The sequence below is a fragment of the Ictidomys tridecemlineatus genome, chromosome 13 (assembly GCF_052094955.1).
Source record: "Ictidomys tridecemlineatus isolate mIctTri1 chromosome 13, mIctTri1.hap1, whole genome shotgun sequence".
Lineage (NCBI taxonomy): Eukaryota > Metazoa > Chordata > Mammalia > Rodentia > Sciuridae > Ictidomys > Ictidomys tridecemlineatus.
In genome coordinates, this window is record NC_135489.1 from 41,885,800 (window position 1) to 41,898,874 (window position 13,075).

Sequence of the window (13,075 nt, forward strand, 5' to 3'; positions counted from 1 at the left end):
TCTGCAAGACTAGACTTCTCTTTCATTTATAAAGGCCATCCAGACCACTTGGTGAGTGCTGGACCTTAAGCCTGTGGTCAAGCCGTGACAATTCAAGATGTGAGCTCCTTTTCCTGAATGCAGAGTGACATTTGAAGCTGAGGCAGGCCAATGCTTTGCAGCTCTCATAGACTTGTCAGAAATAATTTACATGAAAAAAATGGAGGAACTTTGATTGGGCAAAGGGGGCAGGAAAGATGGTGGAATGAGATGGACATCATTACCCTAGGTTCATGTGTGACTGCACGTATGATGCAACGCTACATCCTATACTACCAGAGAAATGAAATGTTGTGTTGCAATTGTGTACAGTGAATCAAAATGCATTCTGCTGTCATATATACCTAATTAGAATAAATAAATTAATTAATTAAAAAATTTCAAAAAAGAAATAATTTACAGTGAGATTATTGCTAGGGTTCTTGAGCTCATTATCATTTAAAATATTGTATATACTGTACTGCTCACTAGTCTTTAGGCAGTAGATATTGAAGTTACCTTGTTTTTCTGCCCCTGCTTAATGTGGTTGGGGGCAACTCCAGAAGTCTGAACTCCCTCAGATCCTTGTCAAGGCCAGGCTGCAGCAGCTCTTGCCCGGATGTGTATACCATTGGCTAAGGTTACTGTGCATCCTGACTCTTTTTTCGAGACCCTGTGGCCTATCCCAAAGTCCACTATTTTTGTTCTAGGTCCTACTTCTCTAACAGCCACTTTTCTGAAGAATAAACCACCCTAAGTTGTGGTCACACATAAAGATCAAAACACCCTGTGGTTTACGAATTAAAGTCTCTTGATGTTAAAAGCCACCTGCCCAACTGTAAAAACCAGCCGCAGTGCACAATCAAGGCTGCAAACCACCAAGTTGAAAAACATGCAGGGCCTGAGTCATGCACCCGTTTTCCTCTGCCAGAAGTCCCAGTCTTTCCTCCAATACTGGACTTCCTCTTCTCAATTCTATCCCCAGATAGTTCACCAAATGCTGGAGTCTTTTTGAAGGGGCCCATTGAATAGGACCTCTCCTCCCTGCCTGAGTTTTGGAGCAAGTGCAAAGAAGTCAGAAGAGTCAGGAGACAGGACAGGCAGATACCACCATGGTTTGGATAAGTGCAAGGCTGGAGGGAGTGGGCACTACCCTGTGGGCACATCTCCTTGCTGAAACTGAATCCCAGAATCCCAAATGCACCCTTCCCCCCAAACACTGTAGGGGATCTGCGAACTCCCAGCATGGAAAATGAGATCACCACACTTGTTTTCCTAGGGCCTGTGACTCCCAAGTGGGAGGTATAGGGGACAGGTTGGGCACCAGCTGTCCAGATTGTTCTTTCAGATGCAGCCTTCAGGCAAATTCAATCCATCCCTGTGTTCTCTAGCGCAGGAGTTCACAAACTGTTTAGTCTCCGGACTCTTACATTCTTAAAAATTATTGAATTCTCCAGTGAATTTTTATAATGTGGGTAATGTCTATCAATATCAATTTCTATAGAGAAATTATGATGCTTATTAATTCATTTAAAAATATTAAACCCGTTGCCTGTGTAATGTAAGTACTAATTTTTATGAAAAAAAAATGACTACACTGTCCAGAAATATAAAACTAGGAGGAAGAGGAGTAATGTTGTGCTTCTACATTTTTCAGTTTATTTATTGTCTGGCTAAATGTGAAGACAGAACTTATCTGCTTCTTCATTTATTGTGTTAAGGTAACACACGTCACATAGCCTCTGGAAAAGTCTACTTTACCCTTCTGAGAGAATGAGAGTGGAAAGTTAAAGTAACATTAGGATATTATGGAAGTAGTTTGGCCTTTGCAGATCCCCCGGAAGGATTTGGGGACTCCTGGAGGTACATACCTATATTTTGAGAACTGGCACTCAGAAATGTCAGACTTAAGTCATTCACGATATCCATGGATGGAAACTGCTAGTCCTTGGCCATTGGGTTGAAACTGGAGCTGAAGCCCTGAGCCCCACAGCCCCTCAGTTAGCATGCAGGGCTTGTGCATTTGCTTCTTATGGCTTGATCTATTAGAACTCCACTAGACAGGATGTTGCTTCTGGAGCAAGTTAAGGAATGATTTTGAACTCCAAGTTACTGACACTGCCCTCCTTTCACTGAAGTGCATTTTTGGAAGCTGTGCCATAAAAGATATTTTCTCATAAGAATAATGTTATAATTATGTTGTGTTTATCTTATCAAGGACCCAGAATTAAGTAAATCATCACTATGGCTAGCTATTCAAATTAAATCAGAGTTTTGGGGACTATAAACATCTGCAACTGTTTTTAAAAAAGTGAAACCATGCTCCAGGTTTTGTGAATCAGGCCTAATTACATGAATGTGAGGAACTCCAGAGTACAGAAAAGTATACAAGGAGTTTATCACAGACTGTAATTATTCCCTCATCCGAATTGCCACTGGAAATTAATACACTGGCCATGACAGATACTTGTAATTTTCCATGTGTACTTTTAGAGGAATCTCAGTGTAAGGAAACTTGGGCTTTGGGCTTTGATTTGGATCACTTAACAATGAAGCTGTTTTAGAAGTTTTGGTTCAGATCACCTTTTCACTTCAGTTCTTTCCATCATGAACATTGAAAGTATTTTGTTCTCATATATCCTGTGTTATGTGACATGACATATTGTATGTGATCATTGTATTCTGGGAACAGTTAATCATGGAAGAAGAAAGATTTTTCACTTGGTCTGATTTCACAAAGGATGATGACTAGCCCTCAGCCAATTAGGTATTAGGTGTCATTATTCATGGCTGCTTCCCTGGTGACATTTTTTGGTGGCTATGAAGGGTCAAAGGTGGTAGAGTTCTTTGGTGGTGGGTTGAATACCATCCCCAAGTTGACTAGCTAAAATGACTGAGGGCAATTTCCTCTGTTTGTTTCTTTGCCTGAAAAATGGCTCTACTAATTGTACCTACCTCATGGGGTTGTTAGAGGATTTGTTTAGGTTACCATGCATGGAAGGCATTGTAGATACCTTCATGCCATCACAAACACTCAATGAATATTGGCACTTATTGATATTCATTGTATTTAGTTGAAAGAATTCCCAAGTTGATCCTAAGTGCAGTCTAATGCCAAGTACTATTTGATGACATTTTGAATATTACATATAAGCATGTTGCAGTCTCTGGCGAGTGTAATGAGTTGATGGGACAGAATCAATCTAAGCGGGGTTTGACCATCTCTTCTGGAATTGCCATAGGCACTTCTAGAACTTTTAATGGAAGTTTAATAGCACAGCCGTCTGCACCACTATCTAATGATTGTGTCAAACTTTCATTGAAGCCAGCTGAATCTGTAGGTGCATTGTTGCTACCCGTTCCATTAATCGTCTGCTACTCTTCACGTTAAGCTTCTGTCTTTTAAGGCCCCTCCATGAAGCCTGGAAGCCTGGGAAGCCTTCCTTTACCTACACAGAGTAGGTATGGCATTGCACAGATCTCCCTGACCCGACCCACATTTAATGTAGGTTTACATATCGTTCTAAGCTTTAGTAAGCTCCACTGTAAACCACATTTTATATGTTGGACTCAGACTTCTGTCCATTGAGGTGTTGTAGTGCTGTCTACTGGCTGAGAGTTAATTTCTGCAGGGTTGTCATGTTCCTGTGCTAGCACCAATGCTGATTTGACTAGTCTCTTTGTTCCTACTTGAGTAAAAGAAATGGCAACCAGAAAAATAAAAAGTGGAATGCTTGAGATATCTGTGTACACATCTGAGTTATACAGTGGGAAGCAAAGTAAGAAATCTCTAGGTGGGTTTTTTATAGGTATTCTTTGCACCTGAACTTGTCTATAGAGTGCATCAGGAAGGCACAGTGTCAAAGAACCTGTGCAAAATGCTGTGCTCTCCCTCCAGAATCGTACATGACAAAACAAAAATATTGAAGTCGTTCAGGGTTAAGCTGTACATTTTAAGCGTGTTTTCAGGGATATGAAATTCAAAGTGTCATCAATGGCATTACTGACACAGAGGAAATCTTTAAAGAGTGACAGGAGCTCTTGAATAATCTTCTTAGCACAACCTCCAACATCATGGATGGAATCCTGTGAAATGTAGAGAATTCGGCAAGTGCAATTTTATGATGATAAATTGGATTAAAAAATAAAAAATTAGTCATGCGGAATTGGTCTTGAAAAGTTCCATTATTCTGTTGCCATGCACCCAACTAACCACTTTAACAGTGCCTTCCTTAATTGTTTACATTTGCCTACATCATCTGGAAGACATCCCTGCACAATAAAAGTACTGCCATGGTCATTTCCCCTCCCTTTGCCGCCCCCCAACTTTAACCCACAAATCACATATTATCAAAAGAATTTCACTTGTGCTTTTTTTTATTCAGGTTTGTGAACTGATTTTTTTACTTTCCCCCTTTGAACTTGATTTCTTTATAATCTTCCTGCTTTTCGTTTTGTTTTGTTTGGGCTACTAGGGATTGAACCCAGAGCTTTTTCATGCTAAGCATTGCTCTACCACTAAGCTACATACACTCCCAGTCCCCCTACCTTTTTTCTTTTAAAATATTTCTCAGGTACTTACAAAGCAAAGAGATAAGGACTCCACAACAAAAACAGTAGCAAAAACATGATAATAGTTATCCCTTGTTTTGCAGTGAATCAGGAATTATTTTTAAGCCCTTTATACTCTTTACAATAATCCTACAAAGCCTGCACCTTTTTTGTGTGTGTGTTTGTGTGGTGTTGGGGATTGAACTTAGGACTTTGTGCAAAGTTTGCACTTTTAACTATTATTTGTTATTATTCTTATTGTAGAGGAATAAGCCCAGGCATAGATAATGTTATATAGCTTGTCAAGGTCATACAGGTCATGGGCAGGGGCCTGAATTTAAACCTAAGCAGGTTTGCCGCACACCTCTCAGTCTTAACTCTGTGCCCATAGAACTGCCTTTCTTTTCATAAAGAGGAAGGGACAGCAAACACATTGAAATTGGCTTCAGCTTTGTTGCCTGCATTTGATCATCTGCTGCAGGATAATCTACTTGTTATTAGATTATGCCCATAGAATATCTGATAGGGAAAAAAGAAGAGAAGGATGCTTTTTGGAAAACCTGTGATGGATGAAGAGGTGTGATAACATAGTTTAGGCTTTAGTTAAGCAGTCATCCCGACTAGAAAGAAAAGATAATGATTCTCTTTGGGTGTGGGCTGACATTTTTTTTAGCCAATAGTCATAAACGATCTTGATCAAGAAGAAAGTGGAGAGGCAGGCGGACTGAAGAGCCAGTCCATTGTGGGCTTCACATGGAGTATTTAAGAGGTTGGATTTAGGAGTGACTTGGAGGAAACTGGGAAGCAAGATCCAGTGACCAAGGAGGAGTATAACAAAGAATAATCATAACAGGAACCTAAAAAAGTCATGGACTCAGGGCTTGAAAGCTCACAGGATCGAGGCAGTATGAAAAAAAAAAATTTAACAAGAACAAAAAAACCATGTCACTGCCAAGTTCAGAACTAGAGAGACTAATACCCACAGGCAAGCAGAACTCCTCAACTCCTATTACACTCCTGCCTTTTTAGACAAGGAGGTCGATCTTCAGCCCGGGAAGAGTAGAGCAAATACTTGTTAAGAGGAAATTGAAACTCAAGATAGGTGAGCTGATTGTGTAAGAGCAGGGAGCGGCACTAAATGAGTTCAGATCCTCTGACCAGCAGGAATTTCGCCCTGGTAGTCTGCGAGGACTTACCCACTGCTTGTCATTTTAAGGATGAATCACTTTAAGGATGGGCAATGATGGGGTGATGTCCCCGTTAAGAACAAAACCACACAATCAAAAGGCATCCTTTTCCAGTAACAGAATGGACAGAATGAGTAGTGGGGAGTGAATCCAGGGACACTTAACCACTGAATTGCATTCCCAGCCCTTTTTTGTTTTTGTTGTTTTTTTTAAAATCATGAGACAAGGTCTCACTAAATTGCTGAGACTGGACTTGAACTTGCAATCCTCCTGCCCCAGCCTCCCTAGTTGCTGGGATTACAAGTATGTGCCACTGTGCCCAGTAAGTCATTTTTTCTTTATTCCATTTTGTTGCCAAGTTATTAAGACTTGAAGACTGGATCTGAAATGTTGGAGCGCTGTCTCTGGAGTTTAGAAAGTTTTCTGGAGGTGGAGATGAGAGCTGGATGTGTGTTCCCGCACGCACAAGGACACTTGTTAAATGTTCAGGCTTATCTACCACATTCCTTGAGATTCTTTGGTAGTGAGTCTTGGGTTCCAAGAATCTGTATCTTAAACAAATGTCCCCAGTGGTGTGCTAGGGTACGTGACAGACATACCACAAGCCAGATCCTTGGTGTCCTAATGGTATTGGGACCACTGTGACTCATAGCTGATACTTTGAATGACCTGGCGCCAGGCACTCTTCTGAGAGCTTTACACGTGTTAACTCATGAATCCTCATAGCTGCCCTATGCCTAAGTGCTATCTTTCTTACACCTGTACAGTTGGGGGGAAGCATGGCTTTTCCAGGGTCTCATGGACAGTACTGATGGCTGGCATTCAGCATCAGGCAGTGGGAAATATTAGAAGTCCAAGCCTCAAACACTCCACTGTCCCTTCTCAGGCAGGCGCTCAGCATACAGCTCTGAGTCTGTCGGAAGTGTCACGTCTGGCACATGGTATACCCAGTCTTCAGTATCTGAGTTGCAGTTTTATGAAGACACTAGAGTGTCTCATTAGAGTTTCATGATGCAGAAAGCTGGGAGGAAGAACTTAAAAAAAAAAAAAGGCTAGAATTAGTAATTATTGAGGTCAAATTTCCAAGGGTTAAATGAAAATCATTGTTCCTAGAGACCCCAAATCAGCAGCGAATGAAGCGGCAACATGGGTGTTGTTCTGGTGAACAGCAAGCTCCACATAAATCAACAGGGGCTTTGTTCTGCTGTACCTTTTTGCCTGGGACACTCTTTTCAACTTCCTCTTCTTTCTCCTGGCAAATTTTTAATCATCTCTAAAGTCAGGGCCTAAATGTCACTTTAGCAATGGAGTCTCCTTTGACTTCCACGGGCAGATTTATCATCCCCTTCTTTCTGCTTCTTTAGCACTTTGTTCCTGGCATTATAATTTGGCGATTATCTTTTCTAGTTTGTTCACAGTCACTCAGCTGGAAATAGGGGGGAGGACATCATTTCCTCCCTCCCTCCCACTGCGACTCCCTGCTCTAAGCCCTATTGATTTTCATTGTCTGCATATTGATAAAAATCTGCCCCTTCTCCGTCCCTGCAGCCCCTGCCCTGATTTAAGTCTGTGTCCTAAGCTGTCTCCTGGCTGTCACTTGTCACCCACCCTGTTTCCCACAAAGCACTCAGAGGATTCTCTCTTGAATACAATCTGTCTGTACTCTCCTGGTTTCTTTTCCTCTCCCCATAACCAGGGGAATAACCCCAAGCCCCCAGCCATCTACCACCTAACCCCATCTAACTCTCCAGCTTCAACTCTTGACTTCCTGCCTTGCTTCTTGGACTCCAGCGACACTGAACTCATTATAATTCCCGGGCGCTATCCTGTTTCTTGCTGCCTCATTTTAACTTAAGCAGTGAGTGCCTGGTATGGCTTTCCTGCCCCCACCTCCTCCCCCACCTTGCTACACCAGGGCTCTGCTTGGGGTGCCCTGACCCTCTTCCCTGGGCCCTTCTTATAACCACCACCTCATTCAGCCTGATCTCCATAAGGACAGGGGCTGGGTCTTATTCGTTTTGCTGTGGCATGGACATTTAGTATGTTTCTGGAGAGAATCCTAATTATTTGTTGTACTTTGAAAGACTACAGAGTCCTTCCTCTTCCTCTTCTTGGATGTGAGGGTATCTGGCTGTGTGTGGGAACCTATTGGCTCATTTGTAAAATGCTGATGATTTTTCCCTCCTTAGGGGACTCTTGTGAGAATTAAGTGAGATTGCAACGTTGTATAAAATTTATACTATTCCAAGAATCTGTAACCTCTAGTCCTATGGCCTGTTTTGGTATGGTCAAGAATGATTTTCACATTTTTAAATGTTCAAATGGTATTTCAAAAAAAGGAGGAAAAAAAAAACAATTTTGACACTTCGCAATTAAGTGAAATTCAAGTTCCAGTGCTCTTAAATAAAATTTTATTGGAGCGAACATGGCCATGCGCACGTGTTTTCTGGTTGTCTAACGCTGCTTTTGCATTTCAGTAGTAAAGCTGGGCACTTTCAATAGGGATCCCCATGGCCTGCAAAGCCTAAAATATTTACTGCTTTATAGAAAATAGGAGATACTATTTATTATGTTTACAGCAAAAGCTAGGTGACCAGCTGCTCGGATATAGGGAAATGTGTGTTATTTACAACCTCTTCTTTATATCCACTGTGAACTTGCTGAGGGGAGAGATTTCCTCTTTTTTTCAATTTCTAGAGCTGCATCCTGGGCCTGGCAGAGTTGATCAGTTAATGTTGGAATAAACCACAGGGGCTGAGTTTTGGCTTTTGGGAAAGGAGGGTGTCCCAGCAAGAATTTTATGGGCTATTTGAAGAAATAGTGAGCTTCTCACCTATGCAGCTTGTTAAACGGTGAAATGAATGCTCCTTTTCCTTAAGTCACTGTATACAGTATTCCTTAACCTTGGCTGTATTGATATGTTAGGCTGGATTCTTCTTTGTTGTGGATCTTGTCTTGGGAATGGTATAAAGGTCGGCGGCATCCTTGATTTCCACCCAGCAGAAACCAGTTAGCACCCCATTCCAAAGCACATACCCAAGAATGTGTTTAGATACTGCCAGATGTTCCCTGGGGTCGACTCCCCTTCCCAGTTGAGAACTACTATTGTAGAGTATTTGAACTGTAGCTATTGGTTTGCCTCAAGAACCTTTCTGTATTGCAAAGCCAATTATCATCAGAAGCTTCGAGAGGGGATTTAACATTCCTGGATAGATTCTGCTTACCAGCTCTGTGATTCCTTGCCAATCTCAGACCTAGTACCAGTCCCAGCCTCAGGCTGGGAGAATTAAATGAGATATGGATTTACTAGCACAATGGTTGGCGTAAAGTGAGCTTTCCGTATCTCCAGTTTTTTTTTTTTTCAGTACCTCTACTCTTAAGAGTTTATTTATTTGAGTTCTTCCTGTTTGTTGAACATATTAGTTTTGTTACTTTGGACTGGGAAACTAAGAAGAGATACTATAAAAAAATAGTGGAGAGAAGTAAATATTTTAATGCTTCAGTGGAGACTGAATAATAGCATATTATCTTGTGGATCCATTTTTGTTTTGTTTTGAGGAAGAAGAATTAAGAAAAGTCTTTGGCTACATAAAATGATTATCAAAATCTCAAAGTAGTACAGAGCCTCCATGGGTCTTTATGGTGAGTAGATAAGATTTGTTAGAGATGTATTCTACAAATATTGTTTTGGTAGTTCTCATGGTCAACCTAGGCAGGTAGGTATCCTTTTGTATTGTGAGGAAAATGAGCGCAGAGAGGATAGGTAGCAGGTAACATGTTGATAGAAATTCCTTTTTATGAAAGTAGGGGGATATTGAGCATCAGAAGTGAACATCCACCTTATTCCTGATGCTCTTTCTGAGGCTGGAAATCCCCTTCCTGTGGGTTTGGACCAGAGTCCCCTTGCTGCTAATTCCTTCCTCGGGGCAGATCTGCTGGGAAGCTAGATAGATGCCAATCCTGTGGTTGAAGGGAAGCTTCAGGTCTTCCTTTTAGTCTTTACGTTTCATTGATCTCAATGCTTCCCTATAAAACAGCAGGCTGTCCCAATCTCATGCCCAGGTTGAAATGTGACCCCTCTTTGCAGTTTGCCTGCCGTTGTTTGCTTCGGGCAGTCTGCCCTGCCCAGCTCTGCTGTCACCTACTTCCTTGGGCTAGGCCTTGGCATATCTTTCCTCTTTGGGAGTACCCTGCTAGAGAAGAGGCAGACCCCTAATATGGCAGTAGAACACAGTTTTACAACCCATCTGTGAATGTAATGTGGCAAACTGGGGGCGTTCCCTTTATTGGATTTGTGTTGGTCAGCTAAGTGCAAAACTTTCCCTTATTGAGTGCCTGCTCTGTGCCAGGCTGGTGATCATGTCTGGTCATGTCCCCAACTTGATGGCACGGGAAGCCTCACCTGTTACTCCTCAATTGTTTCCTAATATTTTCTTTTTCGTGACGAAATATAGAGAACAAATAAGACATATACAGAGTAATATGATTTATAACCCTGTGCCTATGTAGACCTTCACACTTTACCTTGTTTGCTTCAGATTCTTTTTTGAAAAGAAATGAATTATTACAGGTAAATTTAAAGCTATCTGTAGAATCCTTCTGATGTTTTCTCTATTTTTCCCTTCCCAGGGGTAGCCATGATCACTGTCTTGTGTGTATTTATATTCTTTCTACATGTGTATGTGTCCATAACATTTTATTATCTTTTGTGTTTAAATTTTATATAAACAGAATCATTAATCATACTTTTTACTTTTTGGCAAGATTCCTACGCTGCATACTTGGTCTTCAGTTTGAATTTGGAATGTCACAGAAATAGGCTTTTGAACTTACTAAAAACAATAGGCATTCCTAGGTTGGTTTATAATTAAATTGCTCTTTCAGTTTTACCCAGAACTTTTAAAGGAACTTTTTTGTTTGTTTAGATTTGGTTTGTTTTTGAGAGGTAGCCCTGTGGATAAATGTAGCCCCAATTCTTCAATTTGAATGTTTTTGGATATTCCATGTTTTTGTCTTTGTGAAAATGTATTAGCACACTCTCCTGGTGATAGACATTTAGGTTCCTGGTGTTGAACATCCTGCACGTGTCTCCTGGAGTGCTCACCAGAGAGTTTCCCTAGGAGTTTGCCTACCATGTAGGATACACCCACGATCATGGTCACTGAAATTTGCCAAATTGTACTGAAGGGGCTATACCAGTTTCTGCTTACTCCTGTGTGTGGGGATTGGTTTCTCTGTATCCTTCACTTTTTATAATCTACGCTTGCACATTAACAGACTAAAATCTGCCCACGAATTTGATGGATCTGATCTAGTGCCTCATTTTCCACTATTGTATGATCTTTAATACAGTTGAAATTGATTGTCTTTATTTTTTCAGGTTGGAAAAGAACAATTTAACTATGAGAATAGTTTGGATTTTTTTTGTGACATATTTGCAAAACTTCACATGTATAATCCCAGTGTTCCTTTAATTATGAAGCTGTACTGTACGGCTTCATCCACACACCTGTTCTGAGTTATCTCTGTTTCTGAGGCTTCCCTTTCTTTTTGTCAATTTTCGATGCAGTGCACTGTTTGTAGTGCTGCCTATGAGGCCACTTCATGTGCTCTTCTCCTCCAGTGTTTGGAACTCCATCATTGCAGGGAAGTCCTTCCTGTAATTAATGTAAATGATTCTGGAGTTCTGCTGAAGCACATTGTCCTGTGCTCCAGTTAGTAGGGCCAGAAATAGTGACTTGGAGGGTTAGTACAATAGCACATGGTGAAATGCAGTTTTAAGTGCAGGGAGATTGCGTATGGTGGCAAGAGATTCTTGGTAACTTTCTAATTTCAAGTGTGAAAAGAGAAACACCAGTGCACTGATCTTTATTTATAATAGATATTGCTTGATAGGACCTTGTCCTTCAAACTAGAAGAACATAAACTTTTGATTGTTTGGTTTGACTTGGTATGTATCATAACCTATATCCTGCAGTAAGTCTAGTATAATTTTGTTTTTTAATGAAGGGGGCATGTTGAAACAGACTTCATTGAGAATTAGATGAGGATTTAAAAACCTGCATTCTTGAATGTACACATTTTTTTTTCATGAGAATTTCAGTTAGAAGTGGGGATATGTGGGGCCCCCAGGCTCTTTGGCCCTCCCCCAACTCCACTCCCACTTGCTAGTTCTTCAGTCACAATGGCCATTTTAATGGAAATGGTCAGTCCTTAGAAGAACCTGGAATGTGTATTATTTAGATTTGACTGGACTAGACAAGTGGGATTTGTTTCTTCTACTCCAGTTATCAAAAAGATTAACCCTTTGCCCTCTACATTCTAATTGTAACCCTTCAGAAACAAAGGGGCTGTTTGTACAAGATAGTTGAAAAAAATGAGGCTGGATGCCAAGTGGACTGTTTCTCAGTTGAAGGAGGTAGCAACATTTCTTTTTTTTCTTCTGTTGCAGGCATCTGTAGAGGCTTCTGGTGAAATCGCATTATGCAAGACTGGATTTCCTGAAGATGTTTACAGTGCCGTCTTATCGAAGGATGTGCATGAAGGACAACCTCTTCTCAATGGTACAATCTCAAAAGATATATTTGTACATACACTGTCCATGCTCTTGAAACAAATTAGCCATTAAAAAATGTCTGAATCATCTCCACTGTATAACAAGTATGAATTTTTTCACAATCACTATAATGAGACTGTAGGGACTTTATTTTAGGATTACAGAAGAGCTCATGTATCTCTTATGTACATAATTAGAAGGCTCCTGGTATCTTGAAAATTTCAGATTTCTTCCTTTTTCAGTTTACAGTAAGATCCATTATGCAACCTTCTTACAAATTTTCTGCATAGATTTTGCTTGTTTTGAAGAAAAATATTTAATCAGACATTTGGTTCCGATAGCTTTCAAAATTATTTGCAGCAAACATCTTCTTAGTATTTTGAATTAAAGAAAGGAAGTTATTATAATATTATCTTTAATAAAACATGTCAAACTTTATTATTCAGCTGAATTGTAATAAACAAATTTGAAAAGTAATGTCTCAGTGCAGGAGCATGAAATCTGTATTTTTGTTATGACATTGTTTATAGAAATTACTAGATAGCTAATTTAGTTGTAGCATATGTGAATTTCAAATATAGACTCATTTTCCGTGTAAATATGGATCCAGTTCATTATAGTTATCATATGAAAACTCTTGCCAACAAGTCTAGATAAAATCTGGAATAAAACTTGAGTATCAGAAGTAAAATTGAAAGTCCCTTCCTTTAGCTCCAATTGAAAGCAAATAAAATTTTGGTTAGTAGTATTTTCATGGACTTAT

At 40.3% G+C, this 13,075-nt stretch overlaps 1 protein-coding gene across 1 annotated transcript in view; it reads left to right on the plus strand.

Moving 5' to 3' along the window:
- Nucleotides 1–13,075, plus strand: part of Cdh2 (cadherin 2) — a 209,504-nt gene that overhangs the window by 16,030 nt on the left and 180,399 nt on the right. Inside the window, exon 2 of the mRNA XM_078030212.1 lies at nt 12,208–12,319. Coding sequence (XP_077886338.1) covers nt 12,208–12,319 — 112 coding nt within the window. The remainder of the gene's footprint in view (nt 1–12,207; nt 12,320–13,075) is intronic.